This window comes from Gasterosteus aculeatus, chromosome 9, assembly GCF_964276395.1.
Source record: "Gasterosteus aculeatus chromosome 9, fGasAcu3.hap1.1, whole genome shotgun sequence".
NCBI lineage: Eukaryota > Metazoa > Chordata > Actinopteri > Perciformes > Gasterosteidae > Gasterosteus > Gasterosteus aculeatus.
In genome coordinates this window covers 16,558,965-16,586,229 of record NC_135696.1, presented here as the reverse complement: position 1 = coordinate 16,586,229, position 27,265 = coordinate 16,558,965, and the positions used below count along the sequence as shown (strand labels likewise).

General features: G+C 45.8%; 1 protein-coding gene across 1 annotated transcript; it reads left to right on the top strand.

Moving 5' to 3' along the window:
- The first annotated feature begins 876 nt into the window (after positions 1-876).
- On the top strand, positions 877-27,225 carry frem3 (Fras1 related extracellular matrix 3). Its single transcript, XM_040186059.2, has 24 exons — positions 877-6,319; positions 6,580-6,669; positions 15,492-15,638; positions 16,041-16,271; positions 16,390-16,515; positions 16,677-16,928; positions 19,675-19,824; positions 19,907-20,116; positions 20,286-20,483; positions 20,567-20,731; positions 20,896-21,078; positions 21,159-21,289; positions 21,760-21,918; positions 22,016-22,319; positions 22,396-22,527; positions 22,618-22,949; positions 23,206-23,398; positions 23,478-23,582; positions 23,895-24,022; positions 24,102-24,236; positions 25,114-25,240; positions 25,343-25,530; positions 25,625-25,771; positions 25,859-27,225. The coding sequence occupies exons 1-24, from the start codon at positions 1,291-1,293 to the stop codon at positions 26,417-26,419; spliced, it is 9,423 nt and encodes a 3,140-aa protein (XP_040041993.2). The 5' UTR covers positions 877-1,290; the 3' UTR covers positions 26,420-27,225.
- The last annotated feature ends 40 nt before the right edge of the window (positions 27,226-27,265 follow it).

The window sequence follows — 27,265 nt, the reverse complement described above, 5'->3', positions numbered from 1 at the left end:
GTGATCAAGTGACTGTAAAAGTTAAAAAAGAATGTAAACCATTGTGTTTGGAAGAAACGTTCAAGCCGTGCACGCGGTCTGTGTTCGGCACAACTCAAAAGATGATCCATAAAAGGCTACTAGGTATTTTTATCTTAACATGACCTTGTGCACCGCACTCAGTACACATTCTCACATTCTCCCTGCATCCAGTGCTTGATTTCTCCATACTGCGCTGTGTCAGTGTCACTGCAGTAAAATCTTATTCCCTCTCAATTCTGAGATACCCAAGATTGGACACTGCAGGGTTTAGGTCTTAAGTCAATGGACGGCCTTTGGCCCAGTGACGATGTGGAATTGTTGCTACAGAACTTATTCTTCAAGTGCCTGGGCGGTATTTTCAACTACGTTGTCCTTTCCTTGTGTGTGTGTGTGTGTGTGTGTGTGTGTGTGTGAGACCAAACAGCTGTCCAGCCTTCTGTGTGGGACTAACGGCCAGTCCGGTGCCGAGCTGTCCCACCAACTCGACCTCAGATGCACTTGTGAGAAGGACACAAAAACCCTTGGAGGGACACAGATCCTGTGCATTCTCTGGTTATGGTGCTGTTGATAATAAACGTGTACTTTTCGTAAACTTTTTTTTTTTACAATTGAAATACCAGATATATTGCATTATTTAAATTCAAACAATTTAACTATAATTAAAACCAGAATTTACCAAGTGGAGAGAGGTTTAGTTGTGCTCTGCTGAATGTTTCCCCTGTTCACAAAAATAGTGTTGGGATACCAGATTTCAGCTCGGCATGATATGTGTCCACAGCAGACAAAGCAACTTTAAAACCACTTGCAGAAATACTCAACTGGAATCAATGGCAGGCTATTGCTATTTATTTTCTTAAAACTTGTTAAAATTAAGTGACAATGAATTTGATGGCAGATTGAATTAGGTTAGGTTTTGCACTGGATTTTCTTCCCCACCTTTTTCGGAGAGAGAAGGGGAGACGGTGGGTGTTGGTTTGGGGGGGAGCACTTTTGCAGCTTGTCCAATGGTCTTTCCTAAATTAGCCATGGGGGCAGGAGGCTCTCCCCCTGCCCTGACGGATGGGAGGGGCCTGCGTCTGTCACTGTCTACTGTTTCATTATTACCTGCAAAGCCTTGCAGCTTTCACCACACTCGTGTGTCTGTGTGGCCTCGTAGCAACAGAGGGAGACACAGAGGACAGACTTTTTTTTTTTAATGCTTTTTCACCACTTTGGACAACCTGCTACTGTTGACTTGTAAATTAAATTACAAGGCAACTAGCAGTGGATATGGCTGCTTGTCTGCAGAGGCCCCCGCTTGGTCAAAAGTGGGGAGTTTTAAGATGCCTCCTTGTGACATTTTCTCTCAGCTTCTGTTTCGCTTCAGTAGACGCAGAGCCGTTTGACCCAGCTCATCTTTATCGGCAAAGATCTGGACCTAATGAAGACAACATCATTATCGCCAACAATGGGATCCGGGTGCCTTTAGGAAAGTCTGTGTTTCTGGACCCTCTGAATGACCTGGTAACAGAAGTGCAGCCTGGGGACCGGTGCCACATCACAGTTTTGGACAACGACCCGCTGGCCCAGAAACCTGGGATGCTGACCCCTAAAAAGTTCCCCTGTTCGTTTGGACCAGACGAAGTAAAATACACTCATTTTGGATCTCGCAGCCCCAGCAAGGATCGTGTGAAGCTGCAGCTTCGTTATGACTCCCAGACGGACACGGTTGTCGTTCCTTTCATGCTGGAAGTGGAAGTTGTTTTCCAGCAGCTTGAGATCCTCATCAGGAACATGCCCCTCAATGTGGAAAAGCTCAGCGGTGACAGCAACCCTATTAACAAAAAGGGTTTGGAGTTTTCCTTCGAGGACGGTGTCACACAGTGTAAAATTGCCACTCTGGTCGGCGCTGGAGGTCTTCCCAGGTACGGCACCCTCTTGAATAACCCCTCAAATGGCCAAATGGTTGACTGCGATGAGTTTGTGAACCAGGGGATCCGCTACAAGCACACAGCTAAAACCAACTCACCCAACAGAGACTATATTCCAATGGTGGTAGAGATACAGGATAACGAAGGCAATACCATAATGCAGGAGTACTTCCAGATGATGGTTAGAATCAGAGAGGGTGCAGAGAACACAGCTCCTAAACCCAGCTTTGTAGCCATGATGATGATGGAAGTCGATCAGTTTGTAATGACGGCTATTACAAATGACATGCTGGCTGCTGAAGATGTCGAATCTGACACGGATGATTTAATCTTTAACATTACTACCACACCGAGCCCAGAGCAGGGCTATATCATCAGCACGGATGACCAGAACCTGCCTATCACCTCTTTCTATCAGAGAGACATCAAAGATCTTAAAATAGCATATAAGCCCCCCTCAGAAGACTCAGAAGTAGAGAGGATTTTCCAGCTAGAGTTTGAGATTGTGGACACTGACGGTGCTGTGTCTGACACATTTGCTTTTATGATTGTCGTGAAGCCGATGAATACATTGGCTCCTGTGGCAACTAAAAATACGGGACAGCTACTGTTTGAAGGGCAGTCCAGAGCTCTCTCAAGCTCCCAGAATTTAGAGATTAGCGATGAGGACAACCTGGAGGATGTGAGAATAACTGTTGTTGATGGCTTAAAGCATGGAGACCTGACTGTGCTTGGAGCTCGCAGGAAATTCTTTACACCTGCCGATCTAGATGCCGGCATTGTTTTGTACCAGCACGATGGCAGCGACACCTACAGCGACAACATTATTTTTAGAATGACTGACGGCAGTAACGATGTGGAGTTTTTGTTCCCTATCACTATTGCTCCCACTGATGATGAGCCGCCTATTATCAATGCTAACACCGGCCTGGTGCTGTTTGAGAGAGATGTCATGCAGATTTCTCCCTTCATCCTGAGCGCCACAGATATTGATTCAGAAGACTCCACCATTACGTTTATCTTGGAGGCACCCTACTCAACTGTAGGGGAGCTACTGCTGAGGCAAGCGGAGCCTCCCTCTGACCCGTCCGTCTGGGAGTTCAGCGAGACAGATGAGATGTTTGAGCAGGTGGTAACTGAGTGGTTTCAGCAGGATATTCTTGATGGAAAGCTTTTCTACCGTCATGTTGGACCCCATAGCATTACCACTGTGATTGATCAGTTTGTGTTCCGGGTCCAAGATGACAATGACCCTCCTAATCAATCTAGCGAACATATGTTTACCATCAAAATCCATCCGGTCGATGACCTTGCCCCAGAGCTTTTTCCGGGCACCACCCTTCACATGACAGTCCAGGAGTACGAGCTCACCCACTTCAAGAAGAACTTCTTGTGTTACAGTGATTTAGATTCAGATGACAGGGACCTGAAGTACACCATAATTAAGCCCCCAACTGACACAGATGAGAACAATCCAGCCCCCTTAGGTGAAATTGTACTGACTGACAGCCCAGACACTGTAATTACAGAGTTCACACAGGCCCAGGTTAATCACCACAAAGTAGCTTACAAGCCCCCCGACCAGGAGCTGGGCATTACTCCAAAAGTGGCTCAGTTCACCTTCATTGTGGAAGACACGGCTGGTAACACATTAGATGGACTATTCACCATCTTCCTACAGCCAGTGGACAACAAACCCCCGCTCATCACCAACACAGGATTTAATGTTATGGAAAGAAGTACATATATCATCACTAAGAAAGAGCTACATGCCACAGACACAGATACAGATGATGAAAATATCATCTTCACTGTGACCCAGATTCCCCGGTACGGACAGCTACAATATCTAGGGATCGACATGGCAAACGGAGAGACATTTGAACTTGAAGACATTGTAAATGGTCGCCTAACTTACATCCACGGTGGAGAGGAATCCCTCGTTGACGCCATCAAGATTGATGTCAGTGATGGTTTTCACGAGGTACCCATCACCATTAAGATCACCATTGAACCAGTTGATGACAAGACCCCCACGATTATGCTCCCAGCCGGTCTGCTCGGGGCAGCCATCGATGTCCTTGAGAATGGAGCCACAGAGATAACAAGTAATGTTATTCAGGGCCGTGATGAAGACACAGATGACCTTGTCCTTACTTTCATTGTTGAAGACCCTCCCAGGCTGGGGGAAATCCTAATTAATGGTGCTCCCGCTGAGAGATTCACCCAGGAAGACATCATCAATGGGGCAGTGGTTTATGCACACACATCCGGTGAAATCGGACAAATCAAAAAATACGACTCCTTTAACCTCACTTTATCCGATATGTCAGAGCAATGGGTTGTTGGTGGCAACAAGGTCCAAGGAGTGACAGTTCACGTCACGATCCTTCCTGTTGACAGCATTCCACCTATTGTCAGTGTTGGAGAGCAGTTTGTGGCACTGGAAGGGGAGAAGAATGTCATTACCATGGACCACATCCAGGCTGAGGATATCGACACTGAGAACGACGATATACTTTGCACCATCATCGTCCAACCAACATCTGGCTATGTGGAGAACATCTCCCCAGCTGCAGGCTCAGAAAAATCCAGGGCTGGAACAGCCATCACCGCCTTTAGCATTAAAGATGTTGCCGTTGGCCATATCTACTATGTCCAAAGCATCCATAAAGGAGTGGAACCCGTGGAAGATCGTTTCACTTTCCGTTGCTCAGACGGTATTAACTTCTCCGAACGCCACTTCTTCCCGATAGTCATTATTCCAACGAATGATGAGAAGCCGGAGATTTTCACCCGCGAGTTTTTGGTAATGGAGGGAATGAGTCTGATCGTCGACACGCCGATTCTGAACGCCGCCGATGCCGACATCCCGGGGGATGAGCTGCACTTTGAGATCATCAAAAAACCCAAACACGGTGCAATAGTTCAGCAGCTTAGCACTGGCACCATCCCCGTAGTAAATTTCAACTTGGAACAAATCAAAGAGGCATCCAACATTGTCTATGAACACGATGACTCAGAGACCAAGGAGGACAGCTTTGAGATCAGACTCTCAGACGGGAAACATACAGTGGAAAAAACAGTCCTTATCATGGTGATTCCTGTTGATGATGAGACACCAAGGATGGCTGTAAATGACGGCCTTGATGTTGAGATTGGAGAGACCAAAGTCATCAGCAACCGGGCTTTGAAAGCCACAGATCTTGACTCTGAAGACAAAGAGCTAACATATGTGGTGCGTTATGGCCCCGGACAAGGCTACCTTCAGCGTATCAGTAAGTTTGGTAATGTTTTAGGTAATATTACTCTGGGGATGAACTTCACACAGGATGAAATTGATAAACAGCTCATCCAGTATGTACACACAGGCCAGGAGGGAATCCGTGACCTACTGAAGTTTGACGTCACAGACGGCATCAATCCCCTAATTGACCGTTACTTTTACATCAACATTGGAAGCATTGATATGGTATTTCCAGACGTTATCAACAAAGGTGTGACTCTGAAAGAAGGAGGGAGAGTGACTCTTACCACTGACCTCCTCAGCACTACGGACATTAATAGTCCAGATGAATTCCTCAGCTTTAGCATCACGAGAGCACCTAGTAGAGGCCACTTAGAGTGCACTGACTACCCGGGTGTTCCCATTTCAACCTTTACCCAACTGCAGCTTGCTGGCAACAAGATCTACTACATCCACACCTCTGATGATGAGATGAAAATGGACAGCTTTGAGTTTGAGGTGACGGATGGTTACAATCCTGTCTTCCGTACCTTCAGGGTGTCCATCACTGATGTAGATAATAAAAAACCTGTCTTAACTATAAGCAAGCTGGTAGTGGAAGAGGGAGAAACCAAGCTCATCACACCGTTTGAGTTGACAGCTGAGGATCGAGACACCCCCGACCATCAATTGCGATTTATAGTCACCCAGGTGCCAGTGCACGGGCAGCTGCTCTTCAACAATACCAAACCAATCACAGCCTTTTCCAAGCAGGACCTCAACGAGAACCTTATTAGCTACAGGCACGATGGCACTGAGACCAACGAAGACAGCTTCTCCTTCACAGTCACTGATGGCACTCACATCGATTATTATGTCTTTCCTGACACTGTGTATGAGACACGCAAGCCTCAGATGATGAACATTCACATCAACACCGTGGACAACGGTGTGCCCCAGATCGTGGTTAACAAAGCTGCTGCCTCACTGAAGCGCCTCCAAACAAGCCACCTGGGATTTGTATTCACCAACAAGGCCCTTCGATCAGAGGACCGGGACAGTTCCAAGAAGGTCCTAAAATACACTGTATCAGAGGCTCCTCTGCATGGCTTCATCATGAACACTGCCCTGGGCAACGACAGCATCAAGACCTTCTCACAAGGTAACATCACGTAACACTATTTCAGTTTTAGAATGTAATATGCAATTGATTCAATTTCCATATGTAATATCAAAGAGGTTTATTATGACCTAATTCTTTATAACCCTCACATCTATTAAACATTTTAGCATTTTTCAATGGTTTGGTTGAAAGAAAATGTGTGTGTGTGTTTTGCCAGCAACTATGTAACTAAAACCTTGTAAAAGTGTCTTAATCGTTACCCAAAAGTTACCCAAAAACTATATTTGTTATACCAACAGCTGATATTGATGACATGAAGATCTGTTACGTGCTGTTGGATGGGAGCAACGCCACAAGTGATATCTTCTATTTCACTGTTGAAGACAACGGTAGGTCTAGTATAATATTTCATACTTGTGTGCACTGACTCCAAATTGGGGTTTATTACTGGGGAACCGTTTGCCCAAGGGCTGTCCTCAGTCTTTCTCTATCTTTTAATAGCTTCTTAAAAATGTAAACTTCCTGCACTCAGTAAATGTCCCATCTGTTTGCATCACAAAGACTTAAGGCAGTTGGCCATGACTCACACCCAGTATAGTGGAACTGGGTAGCAAGTGTAAAGCACAGGGGCCAAAGGGGCCTCCAGCCAAACACTGACGGGTTGGTAAAAGGGAAAGAGGCGGGACTACTTCACGCTCTAAACTTTATTGTTACGGACAATGAGAACTTTTTCTTCTTTTCTGAGATTTCAAATCACCCCCTTTTATCCCGTACTTCAAGTGACGCTGTGAAATGTGTAAAGATATGCCCGGTGAGCTTCTCATTTCAATTCGTATGTTTCAGTCTTGTATTACCAAAATAATATTTTTTCTTTTAAGCTTTGTTTTAGAACATTAATAACGTATGTAGGCATAACCTAACTGTCTAGTTGTCTTCTCATTTAACACATCTGTGAACATCTTCTCATCCTGTGCAACCCACGGAATTCTGTTAAATTAACCAAATATTGCATAAGCTATCGGCCTGTCACCTCTAACTGTTACAAAGATTCACATGAACAACATTATAAATTTAGAATATGGAAAAATATAAAGATGCAACAGGTAGCTTTTGCATTAACTATCACCTATAAAATACAAAACTATATTTGGAAATGTAATCAATGCAGCAGGGAAAGTTAGTTCTATAATTATGATGTATTGAGAGCCATGTTTCATGTTTTTTGTCAAATTGTTTGTCAGCAAGTGACGCCTCATACCAGCCTTAACTGGTTGCTAGTAATTATCTTTTTTTCCTGAGACTTTAAGGGAAGCAGGTGAAGATATATTTTTAATGAGGGTCAGTGGCTCTGACAACGATTTAAATAGATAACACAGCAATTATTATCCGTTGCCTTACACTGTTCATCAGTAGTGGTATTAACGTTTATATATACTCACAGCTGTGAGCTATTAATCTTCCAGAGGGGAAGTCGGTTATCTTTTTTTTTGTCTTCATGTGGAGGTTTAACTACAGGAAGGAAATGCAAAGTCCTTTTTCTGTTTTCTGCTTTCATACATTGTTTAAACTCCCAGCCAACTCAGCTTAAGCAGGTGCAGCGCTGCAGCTTGTGGCGTAAAACTTAACCGGGTTTCTGCATGTAACGGCCACGAACAGCTCAATCTACAACATGCAAGTAATTAATAAGCGTACACATATAATGCCACAAAATAGATAAAGTGGTTATTATGTGCTCAGCTGCCCACTCACAAATAACAGACCCAAGCCATTTAAGCCAACCGGAGAATCACTAATGTGAAGTGTTGAGGGGGGACTATTGGGGGAGGTGTTGCTATCATGGACATGTAGGGGCATGAAGGTGGAGAGGATGCCGATGGTCAGCCTATCCGCTCATAAATCTAAGTAGGTGAGCTGTTTGTGTGGGAAGCAACCCTCCTGGTCATTTGAGATTTGCACCCGAGATTATCCACTAAAACCGGTCTGTCAGCGATCCCTTTTCTAGTCTTTGCAGAGTTGAAAAACAAAAGGAAGTTTATTACAATTCATAATTCCAGAGTTTTTGAAATGAATCCAAAAAGCAGCAACTTCTTTGGTGATTTCTCCATTTTCAGGAACCTTTTTGGAAACACACTCAGCAATTAGTTTGTCCAAACAGAGACGGTCCAAAATGATCCTATTGGATTGAGCATTTTCAAAACTATCCAGCTAAGTAAATTCTTATTTTAACACAGTTTGAGTGTGACCACACCTAAGAAACACCTTTCGGATGAACTGATATGGGCAGCTGCTTCAGGGTCTTAGCAGCATTTAAAAGATAACTGCCTCTACACGCACTGCACTGATGCAGTAGCAGAGCAGTAATGTAGCAGTTGGGAAAACCTTATAAGGCTCAAATGTTGTGTGTTACGTGCCTGTTTCTGCAACGGCATGTTTGTATGTATATATATTGAAATGACTGTTGCAAAATGTATATGTGTGTGTGTGTGTGTGTGTGTGTGTGCGCGTGCGTGCGTGCGTTTGTCTGCGTGTCTGTGTATGTGTGTGTGGGGGTGTGTTTGTGTGTGTGTCTCTGTGTGTGGTCATGCTCAACTAAAGTGTGACTTAGCAAGTCAGGAGAAAACATTCCGTGTTGCATCAAGAGACCTGTTGGTCAGCAGTTAAATTTCACACTCTGAGGAGGAAGTCAGTTTATCAAGTCAGGATAAATAAAGAATACTTTATTTCACCCCCCTCTTTGAATAAAGTGTCAGAATAAATCAGACAGAAGACAGAACCAGAAGAACAAAGATGCAATGCATTGAAACCTGCATTAATAACATATTTGCGGGTTGTTTACAACTTAATGAAGGAGTAACACATCCTCCCATTGTAAACTGTGATATACCGTATGAGAAAATATATATGTAAACTATCCATTCACAGAGGCTCACTTTAAACCTAGTAAAATAGATTTATTCATAACTTTCTTAGCAGAGATTTTTATGCAGTTTTCTATGTAAAATTTCTTTACAAGCGATAATAATCAAATGACCCACATCTTAAAACTCTCAGCATTGATTAATGGGCTGAACAGGAGGCGCGGGGGGGGTTGCTTCATCCTATGAGGCAGATCTTGTTGTGCTGTCTTCATTTAACCGCAGATGGGATTTTGATTGATGACTATAGAATGCTGCATAATTATACTAAATGATTTACATGATAGAACAGCAGATGGATTCTCTCAAAACAGCCCTGAAAACAAATCGAACTGTCTTGGTTGTGGTTGTGACTCCAAAAAATCAAACCGCGGTTGAAACTGGGTCATTCTTTCTTTCTCTCTGCAAGGAATTTCTATTGGAAGAGCAATAATCTACGTGAGCAGGTCAGGAGCTCCCTGAGGCCATTCGGAGTGTGGGACGCTGAGGCCATAAATACTTGTTCTCACAGGTGGATCCTCAGCTCACATTTATCCTTGTCCAGTGAGCCACAGGGCAAGAGAAGAAACTCTTATTTACTTTGGGATGTGCGTTTAGGTTTCCGCTAATTTCCTAGTCGAAGAACTAGGATCGTATTTGCGTCAGATATTAAGATGTCTCCAGAAACCAGTGTTAGTTGAAACATCATCTCAGATTTCATTGCAGTACCAATCAAACTCAATAGATTAACAGAGGAGAAGAGAGCATCTACATTCAGAGAAGTTGCTCTTGTTTGTGCTTTTTCCAATAACAATAATATAGTCTTCTAGCCCTGGAGAGAAATGGAAGACCCGGGTGGGGGGGGGGGGGGGGGGGGGTGTGTTATGTGATCATTCAGGGCCGGGGGAAGGAATGCACTTCCTTGGAGACTCCAGACTCCAGGGCCACAGACGGAGCAAGGCCTGGAAGTGGAGTGGTATCCCGAGTAGACAGGTGTGTACGTGAGCGGGGGGTGGGGGGGGGGATCCCCTTTCAAAGCCCTCTGTCGACCCCCCACTCTCAGCTTTGCGGAAATCCAACCCAATCTCAGATAGCATGATAACCCGCTAGACTTCCACTGCTGAGGTGCCTGATCCGGAGGGGCACTTCCCAAGACGGTGCAGCAATAGCCAGCAAGGATAAAATGAATAAAGGGGGGAAAAAGCTAAGTGTGTATGTGTTTGTCAGGTGGATGCTCCTCTGCACAGTGTGTAGTCACAATGACGGGCCGTGTTACACCCCGACTTCCAAACTGGGTTTTGGGATCTTACACGTCACCCGTGTCAACAGTCACCAGGAGATTTACTGGCCAACGGTGCCACAGTTTATGCGACTAGAAGCTGAGGCGTCTTAGTCCCCCCTCCACCTCACCCCACGCTGGCTGTTGTCACTCCCCCTCCTTCCCCTTTTCCCCTTCGTGGTCTTGCTTTTCTTTTACTATATATCGTGTTCCTCTTTTTGACTTCTTCTCTATTTCTCTACCCTCTCTCTCCTCTCGGGTTTCCCCACATATCCCTTTCAATCAGCCTTCTTTCTTTCTCTTTTTGTCCTTTTCTTTCCTTCAGCCTTGATTGATGGTGCTTGGAGGGCCGGTCGGGTGGAGAGTTATGATCTATAGCTACCGCGGTTATTCTTATCTGCTCTCACATGGCAATGCTGCCGCTGCCTCCAGCCGAGCTGTCGTTGACCCGCACGCCTTTCCTTGTCCCGTACATTTGGGCCGCGCCGGCTCAAGGGAGGGCGATGTTAGACGGTCTGCCGGTTCACTGCTTTTGAATTCAATTTTGTACCGACATTCATGTCGACTGTAGAGGACTCATGTCGCTGATTCTGGTGGTAGAACTGTTAAATAGATTGGTATGAAATGATGAATTAATATAATTTGTGCCAACAGGTGTCAATTTTCACCGGAATAATCTTGATTTATGACCCAATAGTACTACAAAATACATTCCCACCAGCATACCTAACAGCAGATGTGAGCCAGCGAATATATAAACTAAGATGGGGGACGCGAGAAACAACTTAGTGACATCAACACGTTAGTATTGTCAATAGCAGCGTTTCAGCATGCTCACCGTTTAATCCCTAGCTGATTCTCTTGCATCCTTGTTCATCATTCTGTACGTAACAGTTTGACAAAAACTGTTCATTTAAAGTACCACGTCTCTTATGTGATGAGATTTCACCAAAGCGTTGAAAGTATCTGTGTTACTAATTCAGGCAAGGGTCAAGTGAGTGGCTTTCAGGCCCTGTCAAATTCTGATTTGTAACATCCTGCAAAGATAAATTTACTGTCACGCATTGAAGCAGCAATCGAGCCTCTGCGACGTGTTGATTTACAGCTCATGCTGCCGGAGAAGGAATGGTAAGAGTTGTTAATATAAATAATCGTGCAGCATTCCTGACGTGGATTTCTTGGAAAGCAAAGAGGAAGCTGTAGCTTTCACTATTTACAACATGTTTCCTTTTACATTTCAGATGTAAAAAAATCAAAATAATGGAACATTCTGAATCCATCTCCATCATCTAATAAACTGTATATTTAAAAAGTTATTGACATTTAAACACCCTGCATAGCTGATTGGAACTTCCCCAGTATTTATATCACCGGGATGATTAATGAGGACGTGTATTAATGGCGACGCTTGTCACCTGATGAGGACATTCTTAGAAGGTTGCTCCTCCTTGCATCATGCTGGTGAACATTAAAGCCTCATATTGACCTTCCTCTCCACCGATATCTCCGCTGCATCTATGTATGATGCAGCCAACATCGCTGCGTAAACACGACGTGATGAAGAATGTGCTGTCAAAAGGACACAGGGAAGTCTCAGGCTGCGACATCCTCTGTGGGACTTGATGTTTCACAGAGTTAAAGAACAGAAGCAAGCTTCTTTTGTCATGCTACGTCCAAAACATCGCGCAAATACACAGCTTTGTGTTTTCTGATGCTGACTTTACAACAGCAACGTTATCGTACTTCCTTAATATTCATTCCCTGCCCTGGTCAGTGATGAGCATCGGCCCCATTGAAACTAATTTATGAAACAGCTGACAGCAGGGACATTTAGAAACACATGCAGCCTATAAAACGTTACATCCCCGCAGGAACGATGTCGTTTGTCAGTTTGAAAAGCTAATGGAAATGTGAGCAGAGCCAGGCAGCCACTGTATGTATTGGATTTGACGGCCAGTCTAATATTGTACGTGTCATGAATTCGACCATCCGTCACGTCCGTAATCTGATTGACTTCACGTTTCACAAGCTTTTAAAGCACCTACTCTGAGAACCCCGGAACCGTGGTCCATTTCTGAACTCTGCTTGTTCCCCTTAAGGAAAACCCTCCCATGGGAAGTTTTTTTTCATGCCAGCTCCAGCGTCAGTGGGCGTATGAAAGGAGTCAAAGGAAGGCAGCTTCCCCTCTCTAGCGCGGGTGTGAACAATGTGGAGGCAGGCGGGGAGGCAGAGCTGGCCCACCCAGACTGCGGCCTGCGCGTTGCCCCCTCAGCGAACAAAGCCGAGGCACAGGGAGGAAAGGGGGGAGGAATGGGCGAGGAATGGGGGAGGAAGGTGGGGGGCGTTTGTGGAGCACAACTGTCAGTCTGCTGAGTCTAGCGGGAAGGAGGAGAGAGACAAATAGACGGACAAAGGCAGGGATACACAACGAGATCTTTGCCTCAGTCACACTGGGTTTTTTTTTGCTCCGCCTGCGTTTGTGGTACCGCGGGACTTTGTTTTTTTTGACGTGACAATGAATGAAACGTCACATTCATTCAGGAGGCTGAGGAAGACCTCCGCACAGAAAACGGACACAAACGATGTGCTGTTATTTTGAGCAATGCTGACCACCTGTACCGCTTTGCACAGCAAACACACGGCACCTGGACCACACGGTGTAATTAACCCACAGAGTTCAAAGCAAAAAAGGCAGATGTCACTTATTCACTTGTCTCCTCGGCCCTCCTGGCTGAAATGTCACGGGGATATTCGTTCAGTTCTGAAGATCATGGTAGTATTAATGAAAACAGGAAACATTATTTGAGGGTGTAGAGTTGGCTGAAAGGCCGGAAGTATTCCCAGCATGAGATCCTAATAACTTATCTCCTGTCTGAATTCAAAATAAATTACAGGCAAGATCAAATGTCAAGAACGATGTGACATACGTGCGATACAGTACTGATACAGTATCCCGAACCTCTGAAAAAACACTGTTTTTTATTTAGCACAATATAGTCCATGAAATACCAGCACAAATACAGTCTTCTTTTCTCATTCACAGCAGCCCCATTGTTTCACCGGTGCAGAAACCCAAAGCTGCCTGATTGCTTTATGCCGAAACAGAGGCCGGCTTTTGTCTCCGCCGTGTTCATTGGATAATCCTCGTTGATGGCCACTGACTAATCTTTTCCTCATATCATCTTCACATGGGGCCGGCTGCCAGGACTAACTTTCTCTGGCACTGAAACAATCTGATAATTGAAGTTTGTCAAAGCCTTTATTCTTATTCCCTTTGCGCATCAACATCAAAATTGGATTTCTTCTCGGTTTAACAGGTTCAGAACATGTGAAGCAGTGCAGATGTAATTGTGTGGCAATTAATATGCAGGCATATACGTTTTTACCAGAATACAGTTACCGTGTACAGTTGTTACTGCGGTGAAGACTGCAGAGACATAATGTATGTAGTTTTTTACTATTTTACTTTACGGTATAAACAATTTAAGAATGCGGGTGGATCAAAAACAAGCACGGTGCATGTTTCCGGTATTTTTAGCTGTGACTGATGGAAACTCGAGCATGAAGCGTGGTGGACGGTAGGCCCGCTCCCCAGTGGAGCTCATGCCTTCATCTGAATGGTAAATGGACCCTACTTGTACTTGTATAGAGCTTTTCTAGTCGCAATGTTGGACCTGAGGAGCTTGTGATCGAACTGCCGATGTTCTGATTCGAGGACGAGTTATAATCACTCGCATGTGAAGCGCTTGTTGTCAATTAATTCCTAATGATGGACACCTGGCTGTATACTAGCCCGCCTCTTTATTTCATTTGTCTCACAGTCATCTCTGTTGTCGTCGACCCAATCGATCCACATATTGCTATCGGGATCTTCTGAACAGGCGGTCAGTGAGTGAGTGCGGTTCTCCCCGTGTCGTGACCGGGCCTGGTTTGGCATCAGGATGCAAACATGGGTGGAAGGAAGTGGCCCCCTTATCATTGTCAATGCCCCACTCTCGACCCGCTGTCTTTTCATTGTCCCCGGCCACAGAGCATGAAAAACAGCAGCCTCTTTCTCCGTCAGTCAGGCAAAACGGAGCTCGGTCCTGGTTCATTGTGTGGACGGGCAGGAGCGCCTCGCCGTTTTTCCACTGTTATTATTTAAGATGGACCAACGCTCTGGTCACCATTTGTTTTAGCCTTTCTGAGACGTGTGTCACATTGGTCAAAAAACTATTTTCCTTTAATAGAATGCTGTTCCACCACACAGCTGAATGTTACTTACCGCTTTTAACAATTCAAGCAGGTTTGAGGTCCGCAGAGCCGCTGACGGTGTGAACGACTAAAGAGACACAGCCCGCTCTAACCTCCCTGATCTAAAGAACCCACGGAGCTTGACCCATTTCACATCAAAAGTCACAGGTCAACAGGTTCCTCTCCCCGAAGGATAAGCCATTAGGGCCTTTCGCTGCTGGTAACAAAAAAAAAGCATTCAGATAATATAGCCGACAAAACTGAGTTGACAGTTTGAGGGATTACATGAGTCATGAGACAGTACGGACTTAACAGGGTCTAAAGTTGTGGATCAGAGGCCGGTGACTCTGTGCCGAGTATTTTGTTCAGATTTTGGCTCAGCTTCTTTCACATGACGAAGACAAGGGTGAAATGTCGTTGAGGTTATTTGGCTAAATCAGACGCCTTTGCGCTCACCATTGGAGCATCAGGGAGCCTCACAGCTCAAGAAATTATACTGTGACATCATTTTTCCATAAGCAGACCAGGTATATATATATATATTTGTACATGTCAGGATCACGCATACAGTACAGCATTCGGAAACGGTGAATGAGAATCCGAGGAAATGAGAAGTAAACTCTTCTTAGGCTAAGTGAAGTGGAGCTTAAGAAATCCCTGGTATTATGGTATCATGTTTCCAAAAGAAAATGCTCCCTTGATTCAGCAGATTGGAGTTGAACAAAATACATTGTTTCCTCAATGCGATGCCGAAGGAGGTGCTTTAAATGAATTTATGTGCACTAAGCTCTTTTTCTGTCTTTAGGTGGAAATAAACTAAAGCCTCAGCGCTTTAGGCTCAACTGGGCCTGGATCTCCTTGGAGAGAGAATACTATTTAGTGGATGAGGACGCAAAATTCCTGGAGGTGACACTTAAACGCAGAGGCTACCTGGGAGAAACCTCCTTTGTCAGTAAGTGTTGACAATCTTTGTGGTTGCTATTCCCGACTTTTCACCTGTGTTTCTTGTTAAGAATCAGAATACAATTCTGTAAAAAAAACATTGTTTTATTGTAAATAAGTATTGTCCCTGTCAGACTGCGTTATGCCGTTTATGTCCTGATGTAAAACATGAGCATTTCAAACCTCTGCGTATTTGTGTTAAGTTAAGTAAAGGTCACAAGGAAATGGCTGCACCACACTTGCAAGCAACACATTCTTGAGAACTCGTTTAAATGTAAAGCTGCTTCTGTCTTTGAAGAAGAAAGAGGAATTGAAAAGCGACAAGCATAAATCCCAGTAAAGACGCAGATTTTATAAACGCAAGAAAAAAACCTGCATATACACAGACGTCTTTGGTTCCCCGCTCCCTCAGGCATCGACACCAAGGATGGAACCGCTAAGAAGGACAAAGACTTCCGTGGCAAAGCGCAGAAGCAGGTCCAGTTCAACCCCGGCCAGACTACCGCCACCTGGAAGGTGAAGATTTTCACAGACCAGGAGTTCGAGACCTCAGAGTCTTTCCAGATACAGCTGTCAGACCCGGTCATGGCGGTGCTCGAGTTTCCAGACAGCGCCACAGTCGAGATTGTGGATCCCGGAGATGGTAGGAATACGATCAATCAATCAATTAATGGGAACAAAGTCCATCCCACCGAAAAATGCTATTGAATGAGAGCGGTTCATTCACATGACCCGTCGTCTGCGTGTCGCTTCCGAAACAGAATCGACAGTCTATATTCCCCAAGCGGAGTTCAAGATCGAGGAGGACGTTGGAGAGCTGCTGGTGCCGGTGCGGCGCTCAGGAGATGCCAGCCAGGAGCTCATGGTTGTTTGTTTCACTCAGCAAGGTGAAAATACAAGATTACATATGTATTATTCAACTTTCAGTGGATGTAGGTAACAAAGTAAACGTGGGAGCGCACTAACTTTACTTTATGTCCATTTTTATTACGTTACCTTATCTCTATTGAATCACATGACTTGGCTTAATCTCCCCATGATTCCTCAGCCACGGCCACCGGCACCACACCCAGCTCCGTGCTGTCCTACTCCGACTACATCACCCGGCCAGAGGACCACAACAGCGTGCTGCGGTTCGACAAGGACGAGCGAGAGAAACTCTGTCGCGTCATCATCATCGACGACTCCCTGTACGAGGAGGACGAGAGCTTCAACGTCAGCCTCAGCATGCCCATGGGCGGCCAGGTGGGCGCCAACTTCCCAACCGCCAGGGTCACCGTCTTGGCAGACAGCGATGACGGTGAGTGAAGAGTCTGAAGCTCAGGGCTTCTTCTTTTGTCACTTTTTTAGCAGATAGATGGATGCATATTATTAGTCAACGGGCTGCTTCTTTGCATTAGACATTAGACAATGAAAGTAGTCAATGAGATGATTAGTTTACAGCATCAAGCATCAAACAGCATGTTTAGTCTCTGCTACACTATCATTAAATTCTGCAAACAAATAAAACTCAAAACTTGTTTGCCTCTAAAATGAAAAGATCATTTTATACTTGAAAAAAAATATCACAAAAGCTGCTCGACAAGAACCCTGCTTTGCTCTAGGCCGAGGTAGAATGGCATCACGTGCCGCGATTACAGTATAATGGCATGACGGTGGCAGCTGTGCTTGATCCGGTTGCTCAGTGCCCCTTTGATGCTCTATTTTGACGTTTTTGTATCTGGACACTATTAATCCACCAAAAGTACACGGGCGTCGTAATAACCACAGTCGCAAAAGCTCTGGATACTGTACTTGCCTTAATGGCTTTAAAGTATATTCAAGTCTGGTACCCTTCCTGTCTCCAGGTCTGACGGATTTGTTTACCCTCTCTGCCTCATTTTTCTACCATTGTTTCTGTCTGCCCGCGTCCGTCTGCGTGTGCTAGAAACGAGATAACAGTAGACAGGTGTTGAGAGGGAGAAGGGCGGCCTCGGTAGATGTTACGCCACGCTGTGGCCTGTCTGACAGATAAAAGGGCTTTAAACTTGACTGTGCTCCTCTGGCGGAGAACCCCCCCACCCCACCCCCTCCGGCCCTCATTGACATTCAGGGGAGTTCAGGGGAAACGGAGGGCATCCCTTTGTCTGAAGGGACCCGGTGGTGGAGAGAGAGAGGGACCATTGTGCAGGGAGTCCAAATGACTGGCATGTTTTTACCCCCCCCCCCCCCCCCTCCCTCCATACGTATATCATTGGTTTCATTTGATCCTTCAAAGAAAATGTCAAAAAAAAATTGACATATTGCCTTCCCCAAATTCTTAAAATCCTGTCTTGTCTTTCTCGTGCGACCCGAGCCAATTTGTCTTCCTCACATTTCTCCTCTATTTCGACAGTCTTTCGCCAAAGGCGACTCTTGGACCTGCTTGTTGTAGTGACAGATGTGCTGGCAGAGAAAGTCTCCATCCCAACCAATTTGGAACTGAAGTACTTTATGTAGGAATAATCGGTGCGCATTCCCAGACAAGAGAAGACTCCTCAGTGTAAACCTTTATTGTGGTTTTACTTCTTGGAGGATCCTAAAGTAACACCCCGTCATAAATCTGGTTTAGAGTACTCGTGTTTGTGTGTGTTTGTGTGTCTGCCCGTCTGTGTAAACTTGAGGTCTGGATTCTCGCCAACATAGAGTCTCCTTTGTTACTGTATTTGTCGCCCTCTTCCTCCCACTGATATTTAAGGTTGCCATGTTGGCACTCTTTCCGCCTTACAACCCCCATTGTCATCCTCCTTGCTACTTAATAGCTGTCTCGGAGGCTGAGAGGTATTAACAGGCTGCCAAGAATCCTTCCTTCAGCATCAGTTGTCCGTTGCAACGTCGATCAAATCCTAAATAAGATTTGCAGATTCCGTTCACACCCGTCACCGTCCATTCAACTGTCTTGTGAAAACGGATGGGATTTAGCTTGTACAGCATCAAACGACAGACGCACAGAACATTTCAACAGGAAAAATCAAATGTCTCTGTATTTAATTGATCGCAGGACCACATTTAAAATTCACTTTTTGCAACACGTGATGTCTGTTTGTTCCATTACCCGATCGCCACCATAGCTTTAGTTGTGTTATTTTTTTTTATTGTTTAAAGTAGTATGCACTCTGTGAAAGTGACATAATACAACAGTATTATGACAAGGCCAGTCATGTCGACAACTTTGTTTTTGCCAAGTTATGAAAAAAACCTGACTTTGAAAACCTTGATCACACACTATATTAATGGTTTTATTTTAATATAATGAAATTATATATTATATAATATTATATATTATAAGAAATAATGAAGGCAGCAGTTACTTTTTAAATTTCCATTCTGCATAGTAATCAGCGCATCATTACCACCCGTGGCGCACATTGTTTTTGGAGAATTTTGTCTGAAAGTTACACCTCCATTTTCACAGAACCATCTCCTTTTATTTGTTTTTACCTCACCTTGTTGGTAAAAATATATCCCATGGAGTTTGAGCCTCTATCACTCAATCTCCAAGTGCAGAGGCCGGACAGAGTGTGATGAAAACACACATTATAAAGAAGTGAGGAGAGATGACTTGACAATGTGTTCTGAAATCTTGCCCTCTGCCTTTTGCAAAGTGGACGGTTGCCAAACCCTCACCACGCCGCTTATCAGCTTCTACATCATCAGACGCTGGGAACATCCCCTCAGAGGCGCACCCACACAAGCGCACGGCTTATTCTTCAGGTGTATCCCTGTCTGTTTGGCAGAGCTGTCTGGGTTTAGATAGATGGGTTGGGGGCAGGAGGGGTTGAAGGAGAAAAAAGAAGACCGATGACAGCTCCCTTCCTGGGTCAGAGTTTATGGAGTTTGCTCGGTTGAATTTGTTTGTTAAAAGGTCATTTCTCATTAACAAGAAGATGTTGGTACAACTAACGGCAGAACTGATGAATATGAAATATTGGCATTTGAAAAAAAAAAATCACAATATTGCTGATTTTTTAATCACCATGTCTTGAACATTAAATTTGACTCTTTCCTACAATTTCCAAATTTCACAGAGCCCTCGCTGTATTTTGGAGAACCGGAATATGTTGTAGATGAGAATTCCGGCTACGTTGAGGTGAAGGTCTGGAGGACAGGCACCGACCTGTCCAAGACGGCCACTGTCACCGTCCGCTCCCGGAAGAGTGAGCCTGTTTCTGCAGAAGGTAAAATCAGCGGTCCAACAAAGCGTCCTGTCATGGTTTTGCACGACGGTGTCGCTTCATTGTTTCCCCTCTATCTGGCCAGCTGGACTGGACTACGTGGGCATCAGTCGCAACCTAGACTTTGCACCCGGTGTGACCATGCAGACCTTCAGAGTGACCATTCTGGATGACCTGGGTCAGCCAGAGCTGGAGGGGCCTGAGACCTTTGACCTTGTGTTACGGATGCCCATGAGCGCGGTGCTGGGAGAACCAAGCAGGACCACCATAACTATTAATGATACAGTCACCGATGGTGAGTGTCAAGTACCATTTTTAAATGCTACTATGTATTGATGTAATATAAATCCTTTGTACGTTGATTTAAATTCAATTGATTAAGATATTTATGTTTTAGCTGCAACCATTTAGTTTCATTCAAATGCAGTGAGTCTCTTGTAACAATTCCATTACTGCCTTCACAGTACCGAAGGTCCAGTTTAAGGAAGGAAGCTACATGGTGGATGAGTCTGACGGGGAGGTAACAGCCATAGTGTACCGCAGTGGAGACATCAGTCTCAGGTCCACGGTTCGCTGTTACACTCGCCAAAGCTCTGCTCAGGTCATGATGGACTATAGTGAAAGACCCAATACCGACGCGTCCATCGTCACTTTCCTACCAGGTGAGACCTCCCCACTCCCTCCTAATTTCTCCGTCCCTTCTTCGTGAAAATAAGTGAAATTGAGCGTTTTTTTTTCTCTCCAGGTGAATCGGAGAAGCCGTGTGTCGTCAGCCTGATGGACGACTCCGTCCATGAAGAGGACAAGGAGTTCCGCCTCGTCCTGGGAACTCACAAGAGCGAGTCCCCGTACGGAGCTTCTATTGGCGAGCAGAAAGAGGCATTGGTCACAGTCACAGATGCGAAAGATAGTACGTCCTTCACTTCCCACATGAAAAATACTTCAATTACGGAAATATTGAAAGACAAAATATACCTTATTATCCTGTTTTAGTAAACTACTTATTACCTATTTTGGCTCCTATTAATAACAATATTAATCATTTGTATCATTCTGCTTTTTTTCCCGTTCCAGAGCCCATTATACGTTTCTCTGAGATCAAGTACAGTGTCCGGGAACCTCAGGTCAAAGGTAGCGTGGCTTTAGTAAAAATTCCCATTCTGCGTCTCGGAGACACCTCCAAGGTGTCAATGGTGAGAGTGCACACCAAGGACGGCTCTGCAACCTCCGGAGAAGACTACAACCCACTGTCGGAGGGTAAGGACACGGCTCATTGGCTCAACCCAGCGACGGTTCCTATGAACGTACGTGTTCACTTCGCTGTGTCTGTGTCTAAGATGTTGAGTTCAAGGAGGGTGAAAAAGAACACTTTGTGGAGATCGAGATCCTGTACGACGGTCAAAGAGAGATGAGAGAGGCCTTCACTGTACACATGAAGCCTGATGACAACATGGTGGCGGAGATACAGGTGACACAAAGGTTACACAGCACACACACAAATAAAAGCCAGTAGACCAACATGTGCACACGTACGGTGCTGCTCATCTACACACGTGAGCAGGCGCCCCTGGTCATGTCCGCCTGTGTTAAAATAGCCGGGCAGCAGCTGGCATTGCTGTCAGCGCGCCTGAACCACGGCGTTGTATAAAAAGCTTTTCCCTCTGGAATGAGATGCTGAAGGGAATGTCCCTGCAGAGGCAAACAGTAGGCAAACCTATAAACAGAACTGCAACATTCTACCCATATGCTATCAGGCGCACATCGCTCGCATCACAAATTCAGATATGTTAGGCAACCTGGTTTGATGGACAAGAAAATGTTGGAGGAATGAGCAAAGGATGCTATACTTTGACAGACGTCATCGATTGGGATTGGCCCCCTTTAAAGTCAGATTCTAAAGATGACAACCAGCTAATGATTCTTTCCTCTCCTTGCTAGATGAACAAGGCCATTGTGTACATTGAGGAGATGGACAGTGTGGCCGATGTCACCTTCCCTGCCGTGCCCCAAGTCATTTCTCTCCTCATGTATGATGATACGGCCAAAACCAAAGACAAGCCCCACCCACCCAACGGATACCCTGTTGTGTGCGTGACGGTGAGTCCAAATGCTTCTGCTGCTTTCGACAGCCACACAGGTTCCGTCAGGTTTCTGTCGTTTGTACAGTCGCCACATGTCTTGTCCGTCCTCGCAGGCTTGCAACCCTAAGTACCACGACTTTGACAAAACCGGCTCCATCTGCTCTGTGGAGAACATCAACGACACGCTCACTCAGTATCGCTGGATGGTCAGCGCCCCCACCGGGTCGGATGGAGTGACCAGCCCCATGAGGGAGGTGGACACGAATACTTTCTTCACCAACACCAAGTCCGTCACTTTGGATTCGATCTACTTCCAGGCCGGCTCAAGGGTTCAATGTGCAGCCAGAGCCTTCAATGCCAACGGAGATGCCGGTCTGGAGCTGTCAAGCCCCATTGCTGTGGTCAGCAAGGAGGAGGGTGAGGGAAGCACTGATTGTACAGATGCAAACGCATATACTCGGAAAAGACTTCATTGACCCTTAAATCGTTGCAGGTATGTGTCAGCCTCGGGTCCAAGGCACTGTTGGAGCTGAACCTTTCTCTGCTAAGATCCGCTACACTGGCCCCGATGACCCCGACTTCCCCAACCTCATTAAACTCACAATCAACATGCCTCACATGGATGGTGAGGGGTGGACATTTAAATATATTTTTTTATTGTTTGGTAATCTCGACAAAGACCCAGAAAATTAACAAGCTTTTTTAACAACAACAGGTATGTTACCAGTGATCTCCACAAGAGCTCTGTCCAACTTTGAGCTCACGCTGAGTCCAGACGGCACTCGTGTGGGCAACCACCGCTGCTCCAACTTGCTTGACTTCAATGAGATCCAAACGGGCCACGGTTTTATCACCGATTCCACAAAGAACCCCGAAGTCATCGGAGAGACTTCGCCGTACCAGTACAGTCCGCTCATGCGCTCAACCAACTCTCTGCGCTTCTACAGGAACCTCAACTTGGAGGCCTGTCTCTGGGAGTTCACCACTTACTACGACATGTCAGAGCTGCTGAATGACTGCGGGGGCTCCATAGGCACCGATGGACAGGTGGGACATAAACGAAAAAAACGAATCACTGTTGTAGCTTGTCCGTTGTGTTGCATCATTTACATTTATTTGACCTCCTCTGTTGGAATGTGAACTTCTCTACAAAGTGAATGTAGACAGGCCGTTTTAGGACAACCGTCAAGTGTACAAATTCATCTCTTGAATGAACTGTGTGAACTTATTTATCTCCTTCCAACCTTCCAACTCATGCACAGATATCGTCCTTTATCTTGACTTATCTGATCTCTCACTTTAGGTGCTGAACCTGGTCCAGTCCTACGTCACCCTGCGCGTCCCTCTGTTTGTGTCCTACGTCTTCCACTCTCCGGTGGCTGTTGGAGGATGGCAGCACTTTGACTTGCAGTCAGAGCTCAAACTCACCTTCGTGTACGACACAGCGATTCTGTGGCAGGACGGCATCGGCAGCCCACCTGAGGCTGAGCTGCAAGGTGTGTTCTCAGGGCGATGCTGCTCCCTGCTGGTCCAATGTGTGAAGCACCGTTAAAACCCCGTCCTCTGTTCTCATAGGGGCCATGTACCCAACAAGTATGCGTATAAATGAGGAGGGACGTCTGGTGGTAAACTTCAAGACAGAGGCTCGCTTCAGGGGACAGTTTGTTATGTCTCATCCAGGTAAGACGATGACGAACTCGCACACACCCACATACCCTCGAACCATCCGGCGAGGTCATTCTCTACAGCCACCTCTTGTTACACATCCTCTCTATCATCTATTTCTGGAGTCCCACGTTGGGGGGTCCTTCCTGTGTGAAGGTGTCAGAGGTCATTTCAGCAAATGTCAAAATGACGCTTCAGCATTTACAGTTAGGAAGCAATTGGCATACAACAACGTGGAAGGTCACTCTTTAAATAACAAAAAAGTAGACACCGTTACCAGTTTTATTTTGGCAGAAAAGATTCACGACTGTGCGTGTTTATTTTCAGGAACCAGTGTATCCTCCATGGTGATGTGTGCCGACCACCCCGGGTTGACGTTCACCCTCGCCCTGGTCAGGACTGAGCCTACTTACAACCAGCCCATGCAGCAGTGGAGCTTTGTCTCAGACTTTGCTGTGAGTCAATACACAATAAAAAGCTTGCCTGCTGTGATGACTTCATTGACTTCTAGTATCGTTTCTGTGTGACCACTAGGTCCGAGACTACTCCGGGACTTACACAGTGAAGTTGACCGCCTGTGTTGCATCACCCAACGGGGAGTTCAGCATCCCTCCTGTGTGCCACCCAAGAGAGCCGCTTACGTTTGACATGGACATTCGCTTCCAGCAGGTTAGCCTTGAAAGCCTGACAGAAATACCCCCCAGAATCGTTTAGCTATTACAGTCAGGTCCAAAGCAAGAGCACCGTTTTTTTGAGATTACACAGGAAAAAGACCATCTTAATTATCATTGAGATCTGAAATACTTTTAATACCGTATTTTCCGCACTATAAGCCTTTAATTTTCTCAAAAAATGACAGTGCGCCTTATAATCCGGAGCGCCTTATATATGGATCAATTGGTTAATTGGTTGATCCATACTGGTTGTGCAGGGCGCTCAAGGCGCTCTGCCAAACATGCCAAAGCTTGGTCTACGACGGCGAGATGCTGAGCGGGCGCTCAAGCGTGTGAGATATGGAGCTTGTTTCAGGGCGCGTCGGAGAAACAAAGCTGCCGTTCTTGTCGAGCACTTAATGAGATTAAAGAGCGAGAGACGCCGCCCTTTTCTCTACAGTAGCTGAACCATCTTAACGGGGGAAAATAAGTTATTCTACAAGGAGCCCTTGGCAGGCGGCGTGGCTGGAGAGCAGCCGAAGATTTAAGGCGTGGATGGCGAGGGGGGCGGCGGGAGCGGACGCACCTCGCAGCATCGATCAGACCCTGAAAGCACCGTCTCCCCACATCCACCCGCCCCGACGTCAAACGCTTGACTGCAGTATCTTATGCGCATTATAATCCGGTGCGCCCTATATATGAAAAATGTTCTAAAAAAGGTCATTCGTTGAAGGTGCGCCTTATAATCCGGTGCGCCTTATAGTGCGGAAAATACGGTAGTTTCCAAGGTAGTGGAATCGGTCTGGAAAGGTCAACAACATTTACTACAAAATGTCTTGTTAAGATGGTTTCACTCACACCTGCAGACTGTTTGTGACTGTTTGTGACTCCAGGTGAGCGACCCAGTTGCAGCTGAATTCAGCCTCAACACTCAGATGTTCCTGCTGTCCAAGAGGGAGCTGTGGTTGTCTGACGGCTCCATGGGCTTTGGAGAAGGGACTGATGCAGCTTTTTCGGAAGGTACGACAACACTGCAGCCTAGTGGATTTTAGTAAACATTACAGCTGAAGACCATTAAACCTTCTGAGAAGCTCACGTTATTTCATCTGCTCTTTGCTTCAGGTGCCATGATCTACGGTCGGGTGATGGTGGACCCAGTCCAAAACCTGGGGGATTCCTTCTCCTGCAGCATCGAAAAAGTCTTCCTCTGCACTGGAGCAGATGGTTACGTTCCAAAGTACAACCCCACCAACAAGGAGTACGGCTGTCTGGCAGACGCTCCCTCTCTGCTTTACAGATTTAAGATCCTGGTAAGATGCATTGGAACTAAGGGGACTAAACGTTCAAGAGATCCAGAAGAAGCAAGAGGCGATGTCTTATTTCTGTGCGTGTGTTGTTCTGCAGGACAAAGCCCAGCCAGAGACTCAAGCTTCAGCATTTGGTGATGTTGCTTTTAAGGCCACACTGGCCCAAGACACAGCTGGAGCGCTGCCTTTGGTCAGACAACCCGGATCAGACGGCTTCACACTCTCCTCGTCGCCACTTTTCCAGGTCTGCATTGTTTTGAAAATGCATTACATGCACGCGTTGTGTTGACACGTTCATAGAATAGGATCATAACGAGCGTTTCTTCTGCAGGTGGCTGCTGGTCGAGAATGGTTCATTCACACAATTTACACAGTCCGCTCCCGAGAAAATGCCAACCGCAACATTGGCAAGCGCAGTGTAGAGTACCTGCATCACGGCGTGTCCTCCGTCGAGGACCCTGAGACCTCCAACCTGGCCGGCCGCCGCCACCGCCGCGCCACCCCGGACCGCGGCCCGGTCCAGGACATTGGTGTTGAAAACAACCGAGGCACCAACATCCAGCACATTGCCCTGGGCCGAGCAGACCGCATGGTGGTGAGCCAGCGCCAGCCCTGGTCCCCTAACCGCGACGCCCTACTGGAGCGCCCCCTGCTGGAAAGTTCTGGCAGAGAACTGGCCGACACTTCCACTCTGCCGATGTTAGTGGGCCTCGCCGGTCTGGTCCTTCTCATCTGCCTCATCGCCACCATTGTCATTCTGCTGCTGCGTCGCAAGAAAAGTGAGAAGAAAACCCAGTTCCCTCCTTACGCCACCTCCTCTTCTTCTGCCTACAATGGCTACAGCCAAGGCCTGGCGGGCATCTGGAGCAGCTCAGACAACTCCGAGGTCTAGATGTAGACCTGTTCCGCCTCAAACCCCTGCCCCTTATTACAAAGACTTAATAGTCTCCTCCACCATTGTGCCTTTATAGCCCTAACTCTCGTAGCACTGGATAGAGCCCAGCACGACCGGTGCACAACAAGTGGTTGGGGCTCACAATGCAGAACGAGTTTTCAGGGACTTGGAATTGATCCCTGATGATGGTTGGTTCTTGCTGTGATGTACTGCATGCATTGGCAGCCTTTGTTTGAATCAGAGAAGCCCCCCCACCTCCATTAAAAATATAAGAATTCACTGGATTTAAGGGATTGGTTGCCAGGTTGTAAAATATCACTTTTATCCAGTGTTTGCAAGTGCATGAACATACCAATTTAGTAAAAGCAACCCATATTCCTCAAGTAAAAGGCAAAATTGTTCAAATTTCTTGTTCCTTTTTTTTTTATTATTCACTGTTTTTTTGTGGAGTAGGACAAAATGGACTGAATGTTAGTTGAGCTGACCTTAATGAATGATGTGATAAATGATTTTTAGTATTGGTATTTAATTGTTGTGCTTCAAAAAGCCTGCAGTTTACCTGCCCACTGTTGAGTAACAATACCAATAATGGTGTCATTGAAAGGGATTGTAAATGTTTTCTTTTTTAAAACTTTTTTCAGGTTAATGTGGCTGAACTCAGATGCAAAACTATCTCTGTACATATCGATGTAGAACTATGAAAAAAGGTATTACTACACCCTGGTGAAACTTGAAAAATGATTAACTACAACGTCTCTGGTTTGTCGATCGAGTCATGAAATAAATAAGTTTCAAAGTTTGAATTATTGTTCTACATAGAGGTGACCGTATATTACAATGTGC